Consider the following 24,653-nt stretch of genomic DNA (forward strand, 5'->3'; position numbering starts at 1 on the left):
GCAAGATGATGATGCAAGCAAATCATATGGTAGAGAGCAGCTGCAGGTAGGTGAGGTGTTCCAAGGGCTAGTTTGGAAAGAAATCAATGCCAGTTCCAAAGTATATTATTTCAAAGTCTTCATCTGTGAATGTTTTAGTAAGAGGTACCCACAAGACCAACAGCCTATGATGAGGCAGGTTAAAGAAAGAAACAACAAGTGGTAACTCAGTTTTAACATTTTATTGGGTAAATGATATTAAAGGTAATAACAATAGTGTCAAAACTACTGCAATATCTTTCCATAGCCATACCTACCAGACCCACATAAACCTTCTCATTTTTCCTTTTGCTCATTTTTAATATTTTAAAGCCATACATGTCATATAAAATGCCCATTTCCAATAGTTTCATCAAACTATTAAGCAATTAATGTGGAAGAAGTATCTAGTTATACTCGAAGGGGGTTCAGGTAATCGGTGATGTCATACTGTAATCAAAACCAGGTTCCTAAGAAAGAAGGAAAAGCTACTCCGGGTAGCTTTTGCTCATTACAAGTCTGACCATGACATCACCAAATATTCATTATGCTGGTGACCAATTCAAAGTGATTTCGGGGAACATATAAAACACTAAAATAACTTAGAAACTAGATCCGAATATTTCAAAAGTAATCAACTTTGATATACAAAAACAGTCAGAGGTGGTTACAAAAGTTTTTTCTCAGTGCTTCTATGTACCAGCGCAGTTACTGGGTCTAGAGCAAAATAAAAGGTTTCTTTTCTTGTGAAACAGTAATAAAAAACAAGAAAACATATCTTTGTATATAAAGGATAAATGCTGGTCTTAAGAATAATGTAATCAGAAACCCTTAAATTGAGAGGCACACAATGGGTTTCTGCTTTTAAAAAATAAAAGGAAAGTCACCAGTTTATTTAAATGAAGGAGGTGTTCCCACCCCCAAATAAACTTAATTCAATTTAACACCACTAGCAAAAATCACTTAGAAACTGTACAAAAATAAAAAAGTTAACACATTTAATCCTGCAAGGTTTTTGTAAGGACTGGAAGGCAGGCTCTTGGAGCAGCATTTGGGCATGGCTGGGGGCTTCTTTGGTTTGATCTAACACACACAAGAGATGGAACCTATTCCAGGTGACAGTTTCAAATTTCCTGCACATTTGAAGACATAAAAAGAGGCCAGTATACAAATTCCTGGTGTGCTGGGCATTGGGACTGTATGCACGGGTCTGGAAATCTTATAACTGCTTTAAGTGGGGTGGGGGAAAAGAGCAAGCCTTGCACTTCTCCATCAATTACATGGACCTTTCATGGTAAAGGGGAATGGAAAGAGTAGTAGCACATTCTCGTGCAGTCAGAAGGCCACTTAATGGGGGGGGGGATTGTTCTTATAGAATCTGGTACCTGGCTGACCTTGTTTAAGAACAAGAAAACCCTTCCAGAAATGGAAGCCTTTTGCTACATATCAAAGTAAAATGCATACTATTTTCCAAGAGGAAAAATACCCAGTTGCATTTGAAAATGGAAAACATAAATGGAACTAATTAACATTTAAAAGGGGGCTATGTAAACTTTGTGCTACTCAAATGAAGTTCAAGTATTACTTCTGAGCTGTTTAAAGATCACTGAACTTATACAATATACTGGTGATGAGTGCAATTCACATTTGTGTTTCTGAACAAATAAACCACAACTGGCTAGAACACAACCTGTGCAATTAGAATCTTTGTCGGAGTTAAAAACACATGCTACATATTTCAACATGTTCAAAGGTAATTCAAAACACTTATTTAACATTTTATAATATACAACAAAGGTGAATGTCTAGCATTTGTTTGAAGCACGCTGTTAGTTTGTAGAACACCCTTTACACTACAAAAATCTTTTAGTCAACAGCTACTTAGAGACAAAAATGCACTGTGCATTAATTTGAATACAAAAGGAGACAAAACTATCCCTTTCCCCCAAGCCATGGTGGGAAATATTGCTGACCTCATCCTCTGAAGCCTGCAGGATGTTTATTTCTTCAGTATAACATTATTACACTGGTAAGAAAAATCTGTGTAACATCTGCATATATCAAGAAATTTTAAAAATCTGATATGATTTTAGAGTCTGCATGACCAGTCACGTGACCTGCTCAAGATTGATTAGCACCGTTAAATACATAAACACACATATGTATGTATGTATGTATGTATGTGTAAGTATATGTATACACATATATGTATGTAATAGATCTTTTCTTTAGAAAAAACTTCTAACCATGAGCTCAACCAGGATGAGGAGCCTGTTGAACTGATGAGATGATGGATAAGATGGATCAATATTGGTCTATTTTGTCTCTCCTCAGTTTGTTTTACTTTTTTTGCAGCAGACAATATCATTCAGCTTGTGCTCAGTTTCCCTAAAGGGCAAGAAAAAGTTTCCATCAGGTAGCCACTTGTTTTTATACTGAAAGACTAACCTGCTCCAAAATGCTCCCATGTAGAAATGAAAGGACTCAAAATTCCCTTCTAAAATCCAACAGCTAGCATTGTCTGACTGATCTCTAGGTTCAATGGAACTGGCTACCGAGATTGCATTTCAGGTTAACAACTGGCTTCTTAGTTAAGGCATCACAACTGAAGATGGTTGTTTTGATAACAGATGCTGTGGATGAAGGAATACCAACAAACTTCTAAGAACTCTCACCAAAAGCTAAAGCAATTTGCTTTGCCATAATGGCAAGCAAAAGGAATTTAGCCAATTATCTCACAAACTACAAAGGGGTTTTGGAATTCTGCACTAGCAGTCTGTCACTTGTCACAGCAACGATATGTATAAGATGCCATTTCAGAGTCAGTGACATCTCATACTTTTAAACTATATATTCTGCACAATACTTATATTCATCACTTGATATATTGGTTTCCTGTTTGAAAAAAAAATGTGTACACACACATACACACACACATATATTTACTACCATAAATTGAAGGTAATCTTTCTCCAAAATCCTCTGTAATATTTCCTGGGGATATACATACAGACCTCCTACTGACACTAGGAAGTTCTCTTTGAATGCATCATGGGAAGCCTAGCCCTGCAAATGATCTCGGCACTAACAACTACATCATATCTAAATGCCAACTCCATTTTCATAGGTATAACATAAAATCAACGTAGTAAATGTGTTTCTATCAAAAGTATGTAGTGCAGAAAGAGATTCAAGCTATTTTATAGTATTTCTAAAACTCCAGTATTATCCCCATTACAAACATCTGAAATCATGGCATATATGAACTTTTGTTTCACTAGATTATCTTTACCATTCGTTTACATGGTAGCTAAAATTGTCTCTGGCCAATCATGACTTACTGAAACCTAAAGCTAACAAATTGAAATTAATACACAATAGACACATGTCTCTTTTTGGTTATTTGCTCAAAATAATTTTTTCAGCTTAAAAAAATACTTAAGAGAAAGAAATTTTCCTAATCTGTTGTTTCACAATATAGAAACAGTAAGATTTTACAAGAATATTTCTCTAAATTGCCTTTTTTTCTAGCCCCTTAATTCCACTTAATTATATTCTTTTCAAAGGCACTAAATTCTGTATCTGCTCTCTTCCTGATATTTCCTGCTTTTCAAAATGATTCCTACACATATTTGAAAGGTAGCTTGTACTTTCTTAAGACAGTGTTTCAGTTTGTAAGTTGGTTCTAATAAAGAAATGAGGCAGTCTGTCCTATGCTAACCAGAACAATGGCATAAATGATTTCTTACTCTCTGTGACAAGCTCTATCATGAACCTTCAAATGTCTTACACAGTAACTAAAGTTCATATATTTTAACCATGGTAAAAACATATACTTAAGGAGTGAAGATCCACATACTAAGCTCTCATAACAAAATTAATTTTCAAAAAATTCAAGAGTAACATACAAATACCTGAATTTCATATGAATTACTCCCAAATACAGCTATGAAAAATTATCCTACTAAGGAAAATTAAAGAAAAACCTAAGCAAAATCCTTAAAAACTGCACAATTTCTTCCATCCACAGTCAAAAAAAAAAAAAGTGGGGGGTGGAGAGAGGCAAGAAAGAATGAAAGAAAGAAGACTGGAAATGAAGGCAAGATGAACAGAAAGAAATCTGACTGACATAGCAAAGCAAACTTCTATATAATATGGTAAGGAAAGAAACCCCCCAAAGTGATATATGCTGCAAAAAAATTATCTAAAATAATAAAAGTTGATCTTAATGAATGCCATTTTCCTACCCGTTACCATGATGATCTTAAGTGACTATGTCAAAGTTTCACCATGGCAACGGAAACTATCATCATAAAATGGTACAGTAAAAGAGATAGCTAGACCAAGAAGGGGTAGGATCTCCTGGGAAGAGGTCTGCAGAGAGGCCCAGTGACTGGTTGTGCGGCTCAGTGTCAGGAATAATGGTTGTATGGTGGAAGGGGATGCCCAATGCCATTTTGGAAATGATGATGCTGGCGATGAGCAAGGTATTCAGCGTAGCTCAGGGTCATCTTTTCACTACGGTACCTGAAAGAAAGTCAGGGAAGAGACAAAGTTAACATCAAGAAATAGGTGATATGACAGTGTCAGAGCTAGGAGGGACCCTGGAGATGATTTTATAGGTTATATTATAGGTTATTTTATAGGTCTTCCATGGACACTGCTCTTTCAGAAGGCCACTCCTCCTGCTGCTGATATCTTCATTATGGTCCTGCTCAGTACCTGCTTTGTGAAGTTCTCACATGCCTGCTAACATTCCTCAGAACCTGCTCAGTATTGGTTCTAGGCCACCTACATGCATTGACGCACAAAGTTTTCTTTTAGGTAATCCTTTTCCTCCCCCACACTTTGCCTGTCAAATATTCCACCTCTTTTTTAAGTCCAGGTTCAAATCTACCTCCTCCTTGAACTTGTTCTGTTATCCCCAACCCTCCAGGACTTCCTCTTCCCCCACTTTATGAACTCATGTCATCCATCACATTCTGTCTTACATTAAAAATCACTTTTGTACATGCCCTTCTATTACACTGTAGACTCAGGGAGTGCAGAGATGTGGGCATTTTCAAATTTGTAGCTTCTCAGAACTAAGGAGAGTCCATTTTTAGATGGCAGGCATTCAATGTGGTTTTATGGAACTAAAATAAATGGAGGCCACAACCCATTTTTCTTAAAATGTTTGATATTTTCCTTTTAAATAAGTATCTCTATTATCCCATGCAGAAATTTATTTAGCATTTGTGAGTCTAGCCTAATTGTATGTTTCAGCAAGCTTTCATGGGAAACTTCTATCACTGCCAAAATTCTAAGCTTAAATTCAAATTTGAGGACTGCTTATCAGAATCCTGGGGTTCTGCTAAGCCACGTCAAAAGCCAGGCAACAGCTAATTCAGGTAACTTTCTTCAATAATGTAGTGTAAAGGCCGAAAGGATTTGCTCGTATAAAGCCAGAGTAATCACACAGAGCTAAAATAAAGATGGGAAGGTGGGGCTCATACATTGTACAGGCTTTACTGCCAAGCACAGTTCCATTGTATCCACCCTCAGTAGGGCCCTGCTATGCATTTCCACCCTGTATCAGAAAAGAGAATCAAGTATAGTTAGAGAGATCAAACACACACACACACACACAATACCCACATCAAAGGCTTATAAGCATATGAATCAAAATGTACTGATTATCCTTGTATTATAAAATGCCTTCTGTACCTGGTCAGTTTAATGGTTTTCCTAAATTCATTAGTAATCGGAGCTTTGTATCCTCCTTTCCTCAGTAAGGAGTCTATGGTCTGAATATGGTCCCATCCTGTGGAGAGTAGATCAGATAAAATACAGTCAAGCACATGTAAAAGAAACACCTTTTGTTAAATGCAAAATGACTTTCGAGAAAGTCTGCTATCACTGTCACCAAATGCCATCATCTCCTTTGGTCCTAAAAGCAACACAGAAGAGCTAAGATTTCGTTCCGTACAGAAGCAGATTCATCACCACACACCTTAAATTCTAGCTATCCACGATGGCTACAGTGGGTAACAGCAATGGCTTCTTTATCTCAAACACATTTGAAGGCAAAGAGGCTGGCAGTAACTGCTCAGTCACATCTCAGTAACAAACCACAAACATTGTGCCCTCCTCTAAAAACAACATCTTTAAAAGAAAGGGAAAAGTCAAAATGTCATTGTGCCAACTCAGTAGTCTTTAGGACTCCCACATAGTAACTGCTGTTCCTAAAGGTATCTTTTGTTGTCAATTAAGTGTATTTGGGTATAATCAAGGGCATTTTTATTGGTTCTGACATGACATGGCATACTAATGTCCAAGGCCCTCTATCTGTTTTGTATGCTTTACGAAGTCAATGAACTATAGGATTAAGACATTTTTAAAGTAACTCAAATCTTCAGATAGCTGCTTTCAAGATTAACTCTATTTTGTGGGAGTTTTGCTGTTATGTATCTGACATATTTATGATCTAAACATGGGAAAATCAAATTATAAATACTTTCCAATGAGAAAAAAGCCCCATAAAGAAGAAATATTCATTTCAATGAACATGAAACTAGAATTTAGTAGTGACTACAAAGGACAAAATACTACAGAGTGAAGAGTTATTTTGTGTTACAGTGGTGGTTCATAAAGGTTTGTGTTTTTTTCTGCACAATAGAAAAACATTGATTAGGAAGTACAGACCAAATATATAAAACACTACTTCATGTATTCTCAATGTTCCTAACCTTAATGGGAAACCTATAATCTTAAAAATAGCAGGATGAATAATGACAACCACCTAAGAATGAAATGTTTGATGCTGAAAATGAACTGTGTGCCTGACTGTCAAACAAAAGGCTTATTTATACCATACAAGGGTATAGCACACAATGGAATAAGGGAAAATGGCTCTTCAATTTGTAGCAAACTATTGCTTAAGATAACACCCAGCTTTTTACAAATCTTTGCTTTTTTGAAAGTATACATTGGTCCGTTTTTGCTGTCAAACTTTAGTGCAGAAATTCAACTTCTGTGTAATTTACCGATTTCATCTAGACATTGCAGTGGCAGTGATGGAAGAGTCATTTCTTATAATTTGACACTGATCAATTATCATACATAACTGCAAGGTCAGATATTGCATTTCAATTTGTGTATTTGTTTAAATTCTTCACCAGATCATATGAAATAAAGTACAACAATGACCTTGCTCCTTTGCAACCTCCGGTAGGTAGGTGGCGGTGCGTTTTGATCCTTTTTCATTGATGAATTCTATTCTAATGCCATGTACACCCACCTGAAAGAAATTGGCAGTTTTATTAGTACAGTGTTCTTCATAGAAATAGAAAGAAAAAGTTATAATTTAACTTTCAAGAAAATGCAGTTCTTCCCTTTCCCCTTGTTTTTGGAAGGGCACATCAGTTTTCTCTTTCCAAAGTATTGAGTTTGGGTTTAAACAACATTATGATGGCCATGGAGACTGAAAACATTGATTTGTATGTGCCAAATATGCAATGGGCTACGCTATTCTGTTTGTAACCAGAACAACCATTCTGGTGTTGTGTGTAGATTAAGACAGTCAATGGCAGGAATCCTGCCCCCACTCCTAAATTATGACTCATGACAATAAGGAACTTGACCAAGGGAACTGACTTTAGAGAAATCAGAAAACAGCTATTCTGTTTTCAGGAACAATCACCAATTCAAATTAAGTTCTGAAACTTCTGGAGCTACTGACTCCCTTCCTGAACTGCCTCATCTCTTTAAAGAGACTAGACTATCATAATTCAAGTATTTGCTTTGGGTTTGAAAGCCATAATGATAGCCATGGAGATTGAAAACACTGACTTGTATATGCCAGCATGTGCCCGTCTTTGCTATTCTGTGTGGGACCAGAACAACCATTCTGGGGTTATGTGTAGAATAAGACATATATAACCTTAAATTATATGTAGATAAGCAACACAGATCAGACTAAAAAACAATAAGCAGATGTTACATGATCACTCATTACATATAGGTTTTCTTAAAACAATGTGTATGGCTTAAAGTGGGCCAGTGACAAGCCGTCACTATCTATCTGCATCACTGCCCTCATACAGTATTGCTAAACTTAAGAGCAATAACAGTTTCTGTTACTTAAAACAGGGAATTTGTGCAGTTTCTTATATAACTTTTTTTATGTGAAACAAACTTTTGGTGATGCCCTAAAAAAGAGGGTCTTCTAAGGCAGTGTGGGCAACTACTTGCCAATGTTTTTAAAAAGTAATGTACTTTTTCTTTGATTAGTATCCAGTCAAAAGAAATCTATCCTTTCTACATATATCTGACATAGAATAGTGCATATAGAGCTGAAGATCATAAAAAGTACAATGCTTGTAAAGATTGATAATAAAAACAAAATTTCAAAAGCTTAACAATTCCATTCTGTTCTCCCAAATCTATGACTGCTTTAGATCAATGGTGCCCAAGTGCAAGGTTGTCCAAGGTACTAGATGGAAGATGTGAGGCCAGATAAACCTTTTTATCCAGGAAAGAGGCTTCTTTTCAGAGCAGATAACTGAAATCAGACCTTTACTCTTTCTGTCTGTGTGGTTGTGAAGGTCTAGAAGAGGAAAGGAGGGCCATAAAAACCTCTTTTGCTTCTTTTGCCCTTAGGCTGAAAATTTCCAATCTTCCAAGGAATAAAAAGTCCTCTGGAAAATCCATTTCATTTCTCCCCCAGGTCTTAATCCACCCATCCATTAGAGTCTGTTAGATCTGAGCAATTTATGTTTTTCATTCAAGCCTATTTCTTCTATCTCTTTGGCTATTTTTTCTATTTAATATCAGTATTATCATGAATCTCCTTTTGCTGAAAATGCAATCAGGGCAGGTGTTTAAAAACTAACACAATCAGGCCTCCCATGCCCTGTGGGAAATGGCTATGGACAGCTAAGAGGAAATATGAATACTTAGCTATCAGGTGTTTTCAGGATAAAGGACATCTACTAATCTCCTCAGTGCCTAACACAGTATTGAGACAGTAACAAATTTGCAATAGTTTCTATATACTGACTTTCTGGTCAGTGACTTTGAAATCTTTCCTTTAACACTATCACATCCTTCATAATTTGTTCTTAAAAATATCCAGCATAAATAATTTCTACTCCCATCATTCACTGAAGTGAATTTTGCATCTCTAGCTCAATTTATAAAAATCTATCATGTTAAAATTGAAAAATAATTTTGGTGCTTATTGAGGTTTTTAGTAAAAATTGTGAGAGGATGAATGTTTCCCTATCCATGGAATGAGAGTGTTAGAATATGTCAGTGGTGTTTAACTGGTATGGGGTGGGAATGAGGGAGGGGACTGCAAAGCTTATCAGAATTTTAGGAAGTTTCATGTTTCAGCAAGTATATAGTTTGAAAAAAGAAAACTACCCACTGATTTTTATTCTGCGTTAACTAGATAACTTGTACTAATCAGTTGAGATCTGACAAATTGTAGCTGTGTATTGAAAAAAAATGATTTAGGCAAATTGAAGGTGATTTAGAAACATAAGTCCTTTCTCCAACAAAAATTTCAGAGATTTTAAAGCCTAGTAATTTAACAATTAAAAGTTAAAGACCAATTTTATGGTATGTGAATAATATCTCACTAAGACCAAACTGGAAAGCTATGTTCACCAAAATAGAAATTGACTTATTCACAAATAAAATTGAGTCACTACTGTATTTTGAGAAGGCCCCCAATATTAAATTTGATATGAAAAAAATCAGATTTCTCCCATTTTGAATTAGTGCCACATTTACAATTTTAAGTTCTATTCTGTGTTCCTATGATTCTGAACAATTGAAAGCTCCTGTAAATTGAACCGCAAGTATACTAATTTTAAAGTGAATCCTTTGTGAGAAATAACGTATTTCACAGGTAAAAAAATATATTCTGCAAAGGTATAAAGCCCTGTCCTGGCTGGTGTAGCTCAATGGATTGAGCGTGGGCCTGCAAACCGAACGATCACGGTTCGATTCCCAGTCAGGGCACATGCCTGGGCTGCAGGCCAGTTCCCAGCAGGGATGCACGAGATGCAACCACACATTGATATTGCTCTTTCTCTCTCTCCTTCCCCTCCCCTCTGAAGATAAATAAATAAAATCATTTTTTAAAAAAAGGTATAAAGTCCTAACCAGAGTCAGTCCCTTTTTTCAACTACTGGAATCAGGACAATGGTAATAACGCTGTAAATGAAATCAAAGTATTATAACTTTTTATCACCTGTTGAACAACAGCATTTTCCTTACTCCTAGGACACAGATGCCACCAAATAGTCATACTGTGCAATCAAGACAGGAGAGCGGAAAATGGCCTGCTATGGAGACTGACCAAATCTGGCCAACCTGTGGAAATCATTGGCTTTGCAATTTAAGTCATCTCCACTGAAATGAGCACCAAAACGAATTCTCTGTTTTTTGAGAGAGGCATCTGCCTGTCACAGCTGCAACTCCAAAATATAACCCCTATGTGTAATAACTGAATCTTCCCTTAGACAGATTGGGAGATCCTTCAGCCCAGCAACATCCCAAGAGGCAAAGGCTGTAGTCGTAATTATCAGCTGGATAAGAGACCAGCTAACTAGAGAACTGGGATTCCCTGAAGCAAACTTACTCTAAAACTCTATCACAGTAACTTTCCATTTCTCAGGATGAATAAGGAGGTAACGTATGAGAAAACTACATCACCAAACATACCCCTAACTACCACTGCACAAAGGACTGCCAGGTGGGTAAGAACAGGAGACTTCCAAATCTACTTTTACCAGAGTCTGCAGTCATTTTCAAAATTATTAGAAGGTCTCAGAAAAAAATGCTTTCAAGGTCCATCAGCTATGATAATATCCTTTTAATCAAGACTATACTATTCTAAGCAAAGCTATAAATCAACTAGAATGGTAGTAAATTAAATGTAGGACTTATAGATAAGAGAATATGGAAATAAACAGAGCTGTATCTGTGTGTGCTGAGGGAACATTAAGACCAGTTCAATAGATTCATGTGTCATGCTAAAAAGAAAGCCATATTTATTCCAAACCATCCCATAGGAAATGATGTTTTCATTAATGCCATTTATTATACAGTCTTTTCTTTTTAACACCAGAATGATTAAACATCAAGATTAATGTTAGGGCCCTACAATATATGTTGATTATTCTGGGGTTCATTATTCACTTGGGGGATTATGCATCCCCAGTTCTGCGTGGCCTCAGTCCCATCCTCTTTCTTCTCCTATTTGCCCTATTTGTTCACTCCTGTATCAGAGAGCATGTGGGCACAGGGAGAAGAGATATATGCAAATTAATCAATTTTGCTACACAAAAAAGGTTTGGTAGGAGAAGAGATTATAAATAATGGCTAAAATGAAGCTACAGACTGCAGATTTCATTTATCTTCGTTATCTGGTCCCTTGTTAGAAATGCGGGTTCATTTAAAACTATTATCCTCTAATGCAGTGATTCTCAACACAGGAGCATTAAAAACTGCTCTCCTCCCACACCATTATAATACATGGTCTATATCATGTTCCTCACAACTGCAAAGTTTAATATACCCTAGTCTGTCTATAAGGCAAGTCTTAGTCCTATAATCCACTAGCAGCACTACTAAGGGGTATCACTTTTACTCAGAAGCCTAATCATCAAGACAACAAACAATCTGGATATACTGAAACATGAAACAGAGTTACCTGTATAAAAACATTAATGACGCCCTGGCTGGTGTAGCTCAGTGGATTGAGCACAGGCCTGTGAAACAAAGGGTTGCTGGTTCAATTCCCATTCAGGGCACATGCCAGGGTTGTGGGCCAGGTCCCCAGTAGGGGATGTGGGAGACACAACCACACACTGATGTTTCTCTCCCTCTCTCTTTCCCTTATCCTCTCTATAAAAATAAATTAAATTTTAAAAAATTAAATAAATAAAAGCATCAATGACTATGAAATGTGTTCTGGCTAAGTCGAATAAGCTCCACCCAAACCTGGGATCATTTGTTTCCACAATTACCTCCACAGTCCTGACCCTCAAAGCTAAATCTGCCTCTGGTCACATCCTGGGCAATAAAATCAATTTACTTCCTCAAGTTCATCATGTCTTAGCAAATGCCACAGTTAGTTCCACATTTCCCCATTTTCAGAACCAAATGTTGGGTTTTCCTATAACAATATGGCCATAGCTCACTCCACTGATTTTCAGTAAGTTCACCTTGAAAAAAAATATCAGGAGGGAGAAGTTGTTTGAAATGTCTTTGTTGTTGATATTTTGAAAAATATGCTTTACAACTAACAAAGCAGTCACCAGTCAATCATTCACTTAAGACTGGCCTGCCAAGCTCCATATACCAGTTCCATCCACTGAATGAAAGGACACTGTTCCTAATGAGAGTAGCTCAGGATGTTTGACATGCTCCCAAACATTTAGAGGCTGGAATCATAGAAGATATACATGCTTTTTTATAAAACATCCTGTGGTACCATGGACAAAAAAAATCACTGCACTGAACAGTCCATGGGTCTGATCCAGAGTGTGACATTTCTGATTTTTTTAAAAGATTTTATTTATTTATCTTTGCAGGGGGAAGGGAAGGAGAGAGGGAGAGAAATATCAATGTATGGTTGCTTCTCATGCATCCCCTGCTGGGAACTGGCCTACAACCCAGGCATGTGCCCTGACTGGGAATTGAACCACGGTTGTTTGGTTCGCAGGCCTGAGCTCGATCCACTGAGCTACACCAGCCAGGCAGAGTCTGACATTTCTTATATTCTTAGGAGGAAAAATACATATGTGGCATTTCTCCTAAAAGCACAAAAACCACAGTGCAGCATGGTCCACTCTTTCACGCATGGCCCCATAGTAGCTTCTGCCCCATTCCCAACTCAGCCTTCTGAAGACAGTGACTCTTCCTTCTCTTTACCAATGAAAACAAATTTAACATAGGAGAGGAAAACATTCCAAATATGAGCCTACTCCAAGTTTATCCTCCTGAATGATTCATATGTGGGCAAGAAAAATTAAGATTTTAATCATAAAGGCTGATGACACTTTGTGCACATTCTAATGAATCACTTTCCCCTCTTCTGATACTATCCCCCCAAAATGTAGACTACATATTGGCCATATCTGCCCATCAAATCCTCAAAGTTGTGATTTTTGCATTGCTTGAATCCATCTACCAATTTCAGAAGTCAGTTTGCTGTTTTGAAGGTGCCCATCTGATTAACAATTAACACTTAACATCTAACAATTGTTAATAAAGAACACCTCAGATTCTGGATAGATAATAAATTTTAAAAACAGTGTTGTAAGGCAAGCTGGCAGCGCCAAGAAGAGGAGACACCCTTAGTGATCATTTGGCCTGGGTCTACTTGACCAGGACCTGAAAAATAGCCACAATGGCTGAAAATGGCAATGAAAAAAATTGCTGCTCTGGAGGCTAAAATCGGTCATCAAACTGAGCATTATTTTGGTGAGTTTAATTTGCCGTGGGACAAATTTTTACTTCACAGGCCCGTGCTCAATCCATTGAGCTACACTAGCCAGGGCCATGGGACAAATTTTTAAAGGAACAAATCAAACTGGATGAAGGCTGGGCACCTGTGGAAATAATGGTAAAATTCAATAGGTTAAACCACCAAGCACGACTTTAATATAACAGTGGAATCACTGAGAAAATCAAAGGCAGAACTCATGGAAATAAGTTAACATAAAACCAAAATCAAAAGATCTCCAAACAAACCCCTTCCTGAAGTGACTGAGGAGTACAAAAATGATGTAAAAAGCAGATCTGTTTATATTAAAGGCTTTCCTATTGATGCAACCCCTGATGACATAAAAGAATGGTTAGAAGATAAAGGTCAAGTGCTAAATATTCAGATGAGAAGTACATTGCACAAAGCATTTAAAGGGATCAGTATTTGCTGTGTTTGATAGCATTGAGTCTGCTAAAAAGTTTGTGGAGAACCCTGGGCAAAAGTACAGACAGATCTGCTAATAGTTTTCAAGGAAGATTACTTTGCAAAAAAAAAAATGAGGATGGAAGGCAAAATAAAGTGGAAGCTAAATTACAAGCTAGACAAGAGAAAGAAGAAAAACAAAAGTTAGTATAAAATACTGAAATCAAATTTTGAGAAGAAAAGATTGGCTGCTTGCTGAAACTTTGGGGGGACTTAGATGATCAGACCTATAGAGAAAATTTGCACATCCTGTTCTCAAATCATGGTGATATAGAAGAGATAGGTTTTGCCAGAGGAGCAAAAGAAGTAATAATTCTATTCAAAGAAAAAGCTAAGGAAGAACTGGATAAAGCCAAAGATGCCAACAATGGTAACCTACAACTAAGGAACAAAGAAGTCATATGGAAAATACTAGATGGAGATCTGGAAAAAGAAGCATTGAAAAAAAATCACAGAAGATCAACAGGAATCCCTAAACAAATGGAAGTCAAAAGGTTGCAGATTTAAAGGAAAACAAAAGGGAAATAAAGCTGCTCAGACTGTGTCTGCTAAAGGAAAAGTACAGTTTCAGGGCAAGAAAATGAAATTTGACAGTGATGATGAGTGTGATGAAAATGGTACATGTAGACCAGTAAAAAGAGTGAGAGAAGAACCAGACAAAGAAGAACCTTTATCAAAAAGCAGAAAATAGAAAATGGTGCCATGCCAGGGACCAGTAGTTTAGTGAATGAATTGTTTATTGATTTTATTTTATTTTTTATTTTTTAAAAATATTTATTTATTTATTTATCTTTAGAGGAGAAGGAGAAAGGAAGAGAAACATCAATGTATGGTTGCCTCTAATGCGTCCCCTGCTGGGAGCTGGCCTGCTGGGAACTGGCTTGCAACCCAGGCATGTGCCCTGACTGGGAATTGAACCATGATCCTCTGGTTCGCAGGCCTGTGATCAATCCACTGAGCTACACCAGCCAGGTTGTTTATTCATTTTAATTAGGTTTTCTGCTGCTTTTGTCCTTGGGGACTCTTAAAAAGAAAACCAAATTAGGTGTACTGCAATGTCCACCTGTAAGAAAGGAAAATTTTTCGTTGTTTAGCTTGTATGTTTTTTGTTATCCAAATGAGGATAGTTTTTGATGTACAGTTCTATGTTATTTCAGATAATTCAAATATCAAAAGAAAGATTCTGGTACTAAATTGCCTTTGTAATATGAGAATTTATTAGTACAAACTAATAAAACATACTATATTAAAAGAATAAAAACTGAGTTTATATTTTCTTTTTCTTCCCAAAGTATTTGAGAAAGAGTTTATCTTAGACCAGAGTATTTGCTGCTGATTATAGGCCATTCCATAATCTGTTTCCCAGTCTGGCTTTATGTATTTACTTGGGTGACTTGATAACACTAGAAATAATTACTTATTGTAAAAGTTTGAGAGACTTACTAATTTTTTAATGAAATTTCTATGATACTGGCAGGTCGTATCACAGCTGTATAAAATAAAAAAAAAGCTACCTAAGGATAAAAATTCTATTTCCAAGCATTTTCAGCCTTAACTAAAAACCACCCTATGAATTAAAAAAGCACTAAATGCTGATAAACTGAACATTCTAGACCTATCACTGTAACCTGGTATCCAAGGACTGCTATGATATATCCCCAAGATTAGCCATGGCAAATTGAGTCTGGCATTTCTGCTATTTTGGTCACTTATACCAAAATTTGAGGTTATGGGGAAGAGTCTAGAAGGATAACAAGTGGACAAAAAAGTATATCCCATGAAAATGATAGTTCCTATTTTTAATTTCCCAATGAATAGCTAGCAATCTCATAATAGCTATGCTTTAAAATTTTGTCTGAATTTTAGTAGTGACAGTAAGTAGCTAATTATTTTCCTACTAAACTCTCAAATGAAAATCCATTTTTTCATGTTCTTTCTTTCTAAAGAATAATGTAAGTTCTCCAAACTTACTACTGATCCATTTCAGAGGGATGGCAATGAGTCCACCTATCCTGTCATATTTGACAACATAAATTCTAACTCTAGGTCACAGCTCTCAAATTTTAATGTGCAGTCAAATTGCCTTGAAATAAAATCTTGTTGAGGTGTGGGATATAATTCAGTAGGTTTGGGTAGAGACCAAAATTCTGCAAGTCTGACAAGCTCCCACGGGATGTCAACACTGATGTTCTAAGGACCATACTTGCAGTACTAAGGCCCTGGTTTGGTATACTACTGGATCTGTTCTAAGGTGCTCCGTATTGCACATTCTTATACCTTAAACTACATAAGGAGTGACAATACTTAATATAATAGAAAGACTGAACTTTTATACATTAATAATTATTAAGAACAGTAATAGATTTAGTTAAATGGTAATACTGTAATTCCTAGCTTATTATTGTGTAAAAAACATTTCCCCTTTGCTATATTCTTATTTCAGACTTATCAAAATCATTTGGATTACAGTTAGCTTCTCATTGTATGCTTTCCCCATTTTGATGTTTGTGAATATTATCAAAGTTACTAATAAAAATGTAATAAGCCCTGGCTGGTGTAGCTCAGTGGATTGAGCATGGGCTGTGAACCAAACCGTCGCTAGTTCAATTCCCAGTTAGGGCACATGCCTGAGTTGCAGGCCAGGTCCTCAGTGGGGGCCACATGAGAGGGAACCACACATTGATGTTTCTCTACCTCTCTTTCTTCCTCCTTTCCCCCTCTCTAAAAACAAATAAAATCTTAAAAAATAAAAGAAAAAATGTAATAAGCATGAAAAAACAGTGTTTTGGCAATTGTTTTTAACTCAGTAATTTTTACTTATGTAAACCTTAACAATTGTAAACATGAACTGTTTTTTTTTTATAAAAATAGTACATGCACATTACCAAAAATTCCCTTTAGAAGAGTATAAAAAAATGATCTGGAATTCTAGTCCACCTAAGGGACAACTCTTGCTTTTGTTATTTAAAAAATAATCTCTTGAAGGAACTGAGATGTTACAAGGAATATATAGTTAGGCTGGTTTTATCTATGATCTGACCAGTTTCTTGTAGCTGTCCTTGCTTTCAAATCTCCTTTAAGTGAGACACTTTTAGAAGCAGAAAAAATAATATAAAAATAAATTTAAAATACTAGAAAAATGAATGTAAAATGATAATTGATTGCAAAGCCATCACTTGGGTCCAAGTAACCTTTTAATATAGTTTACAGTAAAAACTGTTTCATCATCTACCTTAGATGATATTATATTTTTCTGTTGTTATTTGGTGCAAATCCAGAGCAAAGCTCTCCTTGACAAATATACATACGTGTTGCTCCTCTCTAAAATCCTTTGCAAATTAGTTACCTTTAAGCTTGGAAAGTAGTTTCGTCTCCATGGACCAATTCTTGGCTTTCCCACAGCTTACTTAACCAAGGACCAATTACTGCCAATTTTGATTCATGTAGGAGAGTTATACATCTTGCCTGTCAGGAACACAAGCCTGCCAATTTATTTCACAAAGGCTACTGAACAGCTATCTGATAACATTTATTTTAACTAATAGCACACACATAGCTCTAAAACACCTGAACTAGATAACAGTCACCCCCATGAACTTATAAAGAATTAGCTAAGACTTTAAATAAAACATGGCTAATGAAAAAGTGCTTTAAAAAGCTATGAAGCCAAACATGTTTATATATTATTTTCAATGAAAGAAACTGTTCTTGCATTATGGATTTGCAGAGAACCTGTGACAACTCAAGAGTGCAATTAAGGGGGAAAAAGCCATTTCTCTGTAATGATTAATTATAATGAACATTCCTTAAAAATTGAACATCCTGAAGCTTTCCAAGGAAAGTTCAGGCAACATGGGTGACCTTTAAATTAAAAAGCCTGCTTTTAATCAAAAGTTAGAAAAGTGTACTTCTAACTTTTTATTAAGGGGATGTGAATTTACAGACAAGGAAACTAAAGTTTAAAAATTTTATTAAAATCCAGAGATGGGAATTAGTTTGTTTTTCAAAGGCTGAGGGGAAAAACACCTATTGGCAAATGTACCTAATATAAAATAATATTGTTTGCCTGATAAGAAACTAAGAAAAATTTTATTTAGATTAGAACTGTACATTGATTATCTGACTCAATATGGTTTTATTCAGTCTACAAAAGATATCTGTTCCTAAAAACTACATGAGTTGAATTTATGTAAACTTAGTTACAAACAAGACAATAAAGCAACCCTATCGTGAGTCTTTCTGCAAAGCAAAATGTCTGATTGTAAAGTGAATAATCACTCCCTAGTATATTTGCTTAATTTAGATTTATACATATAATGTTGCCTTAAAACAGGGATGGTACAGTAATATAATAGAACTATGTATGGTTTAGAATGGAGTATTTTTCTTCCTAAAGAAAATTGTTTTGTGAAAAAGAAATCTAGAATGTGCAATTTCAAAACTGAACTTTTTTTCACTTTTGTTGCCTACATTTAAGGTAGTAATAGCTAATTTAAAAGTTAAGGACCTCTTATTATTTCTCAACACTTAGTGGTGATTTATTCTCTGGGAGTAAAATGAAACAGAAGTCATTTTAAAAGGAGATTTACAGTATTATACTCTGTCAGCACCCAAATGACCTTGGGTATTATGCAGTCCAACTTTTCTAGCATTCTGATGAAGAACAAAGACCCAGAAAGGTTACCAAGCTGGGTAGTGGCAGTCAGGAAGAGAACCCAAATCTCCTTATTCCCAAAGGGTAGGACTCTTCTTTATTAAGTGCTGGAGAGACAAACACACACAGAGGCAGACTATACAGGAAAGAAAGACTATATTGCAACTACTAAGGAAAGGGCTAGAAGAGTTAATAGAGTCGCAGGAAACAGGAAAACATCCCTCTCCCACCACCAAACAACACACTGCAATAAAGCAAGAAGCAACTGGAGTAGGCCTAAAAATGAACAACACAGCCCATTTCACTAAGAGTACCAATAGCTAATGGAAATTTGTATTCCTTAAATTACCCTCTAGATGTTACTTTACTTTGATTAGCTTGCTTCCTCACTAGGCTTCTGATATACTAACTTGTTGGTTCACAGCAAATTCTTTCTAGGTGGCCAGGAAGCGTGAAGCATTCTTTTCCCAGTGTCCCACAGCACTTGAAAAACATTTAGAGTAGAGCATCAGGACAAAGGCTAAATTACTGTTAAGGATAGTGACATCTTATATAAAAATCTCAAGCTCCCTAAGAGTACACTGAAAGTCATTTCCCTAGATATATAAAGTGCACATGAGCATGTGTATACATATATACATACATACATACAAACATGAGAGCATATAAAGCCTATATGTCTATATGTATATATAGATACATAGTCTATATATAGATATATTAGATCTATATGAGTTTAGATGGATATATGATATAGAGGCTTCATATATCTATATCTATATAGATTTACAAGGGGAGACCTAAAAACCTCAGAATTATATTGTAGAGGGCAGGCCCTGTGTAGTACAGGCTTCCCTTGCTAGGTGAGTGTTCCAGGAACCCAACTGTATCACTGTACCATCTGGTGTTATTGTGAGAGGCTGTGTTTGGCTTCAGGGAATTTTTTTGAAGATTCTTTCAACATATTTGCCCATTTCGTGATGGCTGATTTATGAGTGCACCTGCCCACACCGTGCTGAGTGTTCAGCAGTTTTTGATTAAAAATGTCATGACCCCTATGTCCCACCTTCCCTATTTACCTGATCCCATCCCCAGTGACCTTTTTGGTTGTTTCCCTGGATGGAACTGTTCTAAAAGGGAAACATTTTTCTGATGTGAAAGAGGTGAAACAAAAAACAGTGGAACCACTAAAAAAACATCAAAATCAACAAATTCAAAAACTGTTCTAAGCAATGGAAAAAATGTCTCAGTTAGGTGTACTGTATCAAATGGAGAATACTTTGAAGGTGACTGAAGTTTAAAGATATAAGAATAAATACACAGTTTTTAATAAACAAATTTTGTTTTTTCAGGTCCACACCTCTGTGTGTGTGTGTATAGACTTCATACAGATATAGGCTCCATACATCTAGGAAATATATATATGTATATAGATATATAGATTTCTCTCTCTATATATATATATATATCAGAAACATATATCTATATATCCATAATAGACATATTTATATATTATATATAAGTATGTACATACTTATATATCTATAAATATTGATATCAATATCAATATAGATATATAGGTTTTTAAGGCCAGAATCTTAAGTTAGAAGAGAAGCAAGACATGGTATATATCATAGTTGAGGAAAATAAGTAAGGGGGTAAGAGAACATATACATACAACTAGAAGACTAGAAGACATTTCACTTGTCTTAGTGAGTGAGTCATGCTAACCATCTGTGTATGAATAGGAGGGAACATTGTTTTCAGTAGTAATTAAGAGGAGCTAGAAAAATGTAAATCTCTAAGGGAAGAGGGAAGATGAAAGGACAACATGAACTTCTAAAATAAATGAGAGATAATGATGGTAGCCAATTTATTCCTTTCATCTGTTTACTCTCATGAAGGTTGTTACAAAGCATGATATTATTAACTGCAACAAAATACTTCAGGAATGATCTGTGATAACTCGAGGTGTGCTGTGAGATTGCTTTTAAAGTGAAGTACAGCTCTTTCAATACAGGAGTCCAGTAAGCTCATGTACAGTAACAGATGCTTTGGTACTTTAGGGATAGAGTGGGACGAAGGGTTGTAGTCTAGCTCTAAAATTCTGGGACAGATTTAAATTTTTTTCTTTTTAAATATATTTTATTGATTATGCCATTACAGTTGTTCCATTCCCCTGCTTCATTCTCCTCCACCCTGCACACCCCTCCCCCACCATTCCCCCCCTTTAGTTCATGACCATGTGTCTCAAGTTCCTTAGATTCTATATTTCTCATACTATTCTTACCCTCCCCCTACCTATTTTCCATCTATGATCTATGCTACTTATTTTCTGTACCTTCTCCCCCCTTCTCCTCCTCCTACTACCCTGTTGCTAACCCTCCACATGATCTTCATTTCTATGGTTCTGCTCCTGATCTAGCTGTCCTCTTAATTTGCCTTTGTTTTAGGTGTGGTTGTTAATAACTGTGAGTTTGCTGTCCTTTCACCGTTCATCTTTTTTATCATCTTTTTCGTAGGTAAATCCCTTTAACATTTCATATAAAAAGGGCTTGGTGATGATGAACTCCTTGAATTTGATCTTATCTGAGAAGCACTTTATCTGTCCTTCCATTCTAAATGAAAGCTTTGCTGGATAGAGCAATCTTGGTTGTAGGTCTTTGGTTTCCATGACTTGCAATACCTCTTTCCAGCCACTTCTTGCCTGTAAGGTCTCTTTTGAGAAATTCACTGACAGTCTGATGGGAACTCCTTTGTAGGTGACTGTCCCCTTATCTCTTGCTGCATCTAGGATTCTCTCCTTCATTTTAATCTTGGCTAATGTAATGATGATGTGCCTTGGTGTGTTTCTTCTTGGGTCCAACTTCTTTGGGACTCTCTGAGCTTCCTGGATTTCCTGGAAGTCTATTTCCTTTGCCAGATTGGGGAAATTCTCCTTTATTATTTGTTCAAATAAGTTTTTCACTGGTGGCTGTGCCTTTCCCCCTTCTGGTACCCCTATAACTCGGATGTTGGAACGTTTAAAGATGTCCTGGGGGTTCCTAAGCCTCTCCTCATTTTTTTGAATTCTTGTTTCTTCATATTTTTCTGTTTGGTCATTTTTTTCTTCCTTCTGGTCCACTCCCTTGATTTCAGTCCCAGTTTCCTTTCCATCACTATTGCTTTCCTGTGCATTTCCCTTCATTTCAGTTAGTTTAGCCTTCATATGTTCCTCTAATTTGTGGCTAAAATCAACCAGTTCTGTGAGCATCCTGATCACCAATGTTTTGAACTGTGCCTCTGATAGGTTGGCAATTTCTTGTTCGCTTAGATTTATGGGCTCTGGGGCTTTGAGTTCTGCTTGAGCCATGTTTTGGTCTGTTTGTGCCTGTTACATATGAAGAGAGGAGCCTTAGTTGTTCACCAGGGTGGGGCCACCCAGGTCACTGGTTTGTGACACTCTATGTGGGGGCAGGGTCAGAGTGGGGCAATAGTGGTCCCCTCTGCTGCTTCCTGCCGCAGGGGCCTGCGAGGTCTGTCTCACTGCTCACTCCTTCGCTGGTTTATCTACGTGCAAATGTGTGACCGCAGTTAGCCAGCTGCCGTGCGCCTTCACTGGGTCCGCCCATCGCTACCCCACACCTGGGAATCACCCTTGGCTGCCTGGGTCAGGGGCTCTTTTTTGCCTGACCAGCTCTGCTGCTGCCTCTGCCCTTCTTACCAGTCTAGCTGAGTGCTTCATTTTTGTCTGACTCCTGTATTGTTCAATTTTCTATAGTTTGGCTGCGTTTATTGTTGCTAAAACTTTGTTATTTTTAGACTTGGTTGTGTGAGAAGGCAAAGTGTTTCCACCTATGCCTCCATCTTGGCGGAAGTCAGATTTTAAAAAAAATTTGATACCCCTTTCTTTTTGCCTGTCTCCACCCAGCCCCCACACCCCCCACCACACTGTTGTCTGTGTCTAAGGATGACACACATATATTCTTTGGTTAATCCCTTCACCTTCTTTTATCCAGTCTCCCCACCCTCCTACCCTCTGACAGCTGTCAATCTGTCGTGTATATATGCATCTGGTTTATCAGTTTATTTTGTTCATTAGATTCCACATAAAAGTGAGATAATTTGTCTTTTTCTGACTGGCTCATTTTGCTTAGCATAACAATCTGCAGGTCCATCCAAGCTGTTGGAAAGGGTAAGAGTTCCTTCTTTTTCACAGCAGGGACAGATTTTTGACATCACACAATAATCATGGTGGCCAGCCCCACCCAGCACAGGGTGATTCCATCTAAGTATTGGGTGTTAAAAAGGAATACTCTATCTTAGGACAGAAATGTTTTACCCAAGTGATAGTGTTATATACAGGTGACACAGAGTGATCCAGGAGCTGGATATCTCAAAAAGTGCCCTAGGGTTTGTGAAAATGTTATTAATCTATTGAAATATAATCTATTGGTCTACATTAGAATATAGAAACTATTTGTTCCTCATACCTTCAAAATGATCATGTCTCTAAACACTGAAATAAAAAATGCCTGACTATATACATTTTAGAAAATGTTTTGTCTTCTGTCAGCAAATTGCTACAGGAGCTTCCCACAAGATCAATGGTAGGATAGTTGCTATGTACAAGTTCCTCTACCAACAAAAAGCTTATTCATTTATATAATCTTGAAAATGAGCAGCTACAAGATGACATACCCAGAATTGTCCCTCAAGTTAAACTCTAGCTATTATAATATCATTGGTTTTATATCCTTTCAAGTCTTTAAAATTAAGAGACATGGCTCCCAAATAGTGTAACTATACAAGTTAAAGGCTATATATCATATTAGAGGATTCCAACATGCTACATGAGGTTTTCTTTACTTTTAAAGCACCATGTCTATCAATCATCCTGTCATTCAGAATTAAGAGAATGCTATTAATTGAAGAACACAGAACAATGGTAATAAATTGTTTTCAAACGCAAGGCAGAACACTTCAGATTTCTCCCTGGGGAAGCAATTTTGCTCACTTAATGACCATTTTAGCCCTAAAGGTAGACATTTCAATTTATCAGTTAATAATTTTTCCCTCAAAATCATTCACTTTTCATTCTTCTCATACCTACCAGGGCAATTAAATAGATCATGGTGCTAGCAATGATCAGCCATTCTTAGAAAGAGGGAACCACTATTCCAATTTGTCTTTATAGCCTTTTGTGGATGGTTTTGCTGTTTTTAATGACTACCTAGGCTCCTTGAGAAGCTACATATAGACACTCACTTTAAATGTGATAATTACTGTTTTGAGGAAATAATAACATATGGAGACATTACTGATTATTCTGTCAATTCAACAATGACTTGAAATTAATCACATCCACTTTTGAAACCATTTCACACATTCCTTACATTATCAAAGAGAAGCGTATAAAATACAACCATTCTAGCTTCTAAAACAAAGTCTGATGTAAGTCTTACTTTCCTACTAAGTGCCATTATAAAATTAGAGACATGTTACCAAAAGAGCATTCCAAAATAGGCTGTTAAAAACCTTGGATGAAGAAGAGAGTGAGATAGTAGCCAGCCTTGTGGCAGTTCACTTGCTTGCTGATTGTTTGAAAATTAGGTAGCTATTGGTACTGGTCATATCCCTCATCCTCACGACCATAGGGACATCTCTCTTGTTATCTAAGTTACCTACCTCTGTGCTTCAGGACTTTTAGACATTGCCCTCACTCTGCTTTGATCTGGGCATTTTTGTCTCTTTAACTAGGAATTCTGCTGCAGTAACACGCTTTGCCAGTGGGGGTCAACTCTCAAATGGTACTTCCACCAGAAAAAGCCCCATGTTAAAGGCTTCTGCTTATGTAAAACATACTCACTCATTCCTGATCTTTGAATTAAAAATTCCCTTTTAAAATTCTGTAATCATCTACTATTCCCCCCTCTGGCATAAATACATATAGCACTTTGCATTTCAGATTAAAATTAGATACTTATGATATAAAGGATATTTCATTCTTGGAAGAAAAATTGTAGGTATTTAACA

At 36.5% G+C, this 24,653-nt stretch overlaps 1 protein-coding gene and 1 pseudogene across 2 annotated transcripts in view; one reads left to right on the top strand and one right to left on the bottom strand.

Moving 5' to 3' along the window:
• Window positions 1–212: 212 nt before the first annotated feature.
• Window positions 213–24,653, bottom strand: part of AMMECR1 (AMMECR nuclear protein 1) — a 157,951-nt gene continuing 133,510 nt past the window's right edge. For both annotated transcript variants that reach the window (XM_037159921.2, XM_037159922.2), the window contains 3 exons: window positions 7,207–7,297; window positions 5,725–5,821; window positions 213–4,545 (listed from right to left, as the gene is read on the bottom strand). In XM_037159921.2, the coding sequence (XP_037015816.1) occupies window positions 4,431–4,545; window positions 5,725–5,821; window positions 7,207–7,297 (303 nt within the window). In that variant the 3' untranslated portion in view covers window positions 213–4,430. The remainder of the gene's footprint in view (window positions 4,546–5,724; window positions 5,822–7,206; window positions 7,298–24,653) is intronic.
• LOC119060043 (lupus La protein homolog) lies at window positions 10,686–14,704 on the top strand (annotated as a pseudogene).

This window comes from Artibeus jamaicensis, unplaced genomic scaffold, assembly GCF_021234435.1.
Source record: "Artibeus jamaicensis isolate MK-2021 breed Jamaican fruit bat unplaced genomic scaffold, CSHL_Jam_final scaffold_461, whole genome shotgun sequence".
Classification (NCBI taxonomy): domain Eukaryota; kingdom Metazoa; phylum Chordata; class Mammalia; order Chiroptera; family Phyllostomidae; genus Artibeus; species Artibeus jamaicensis.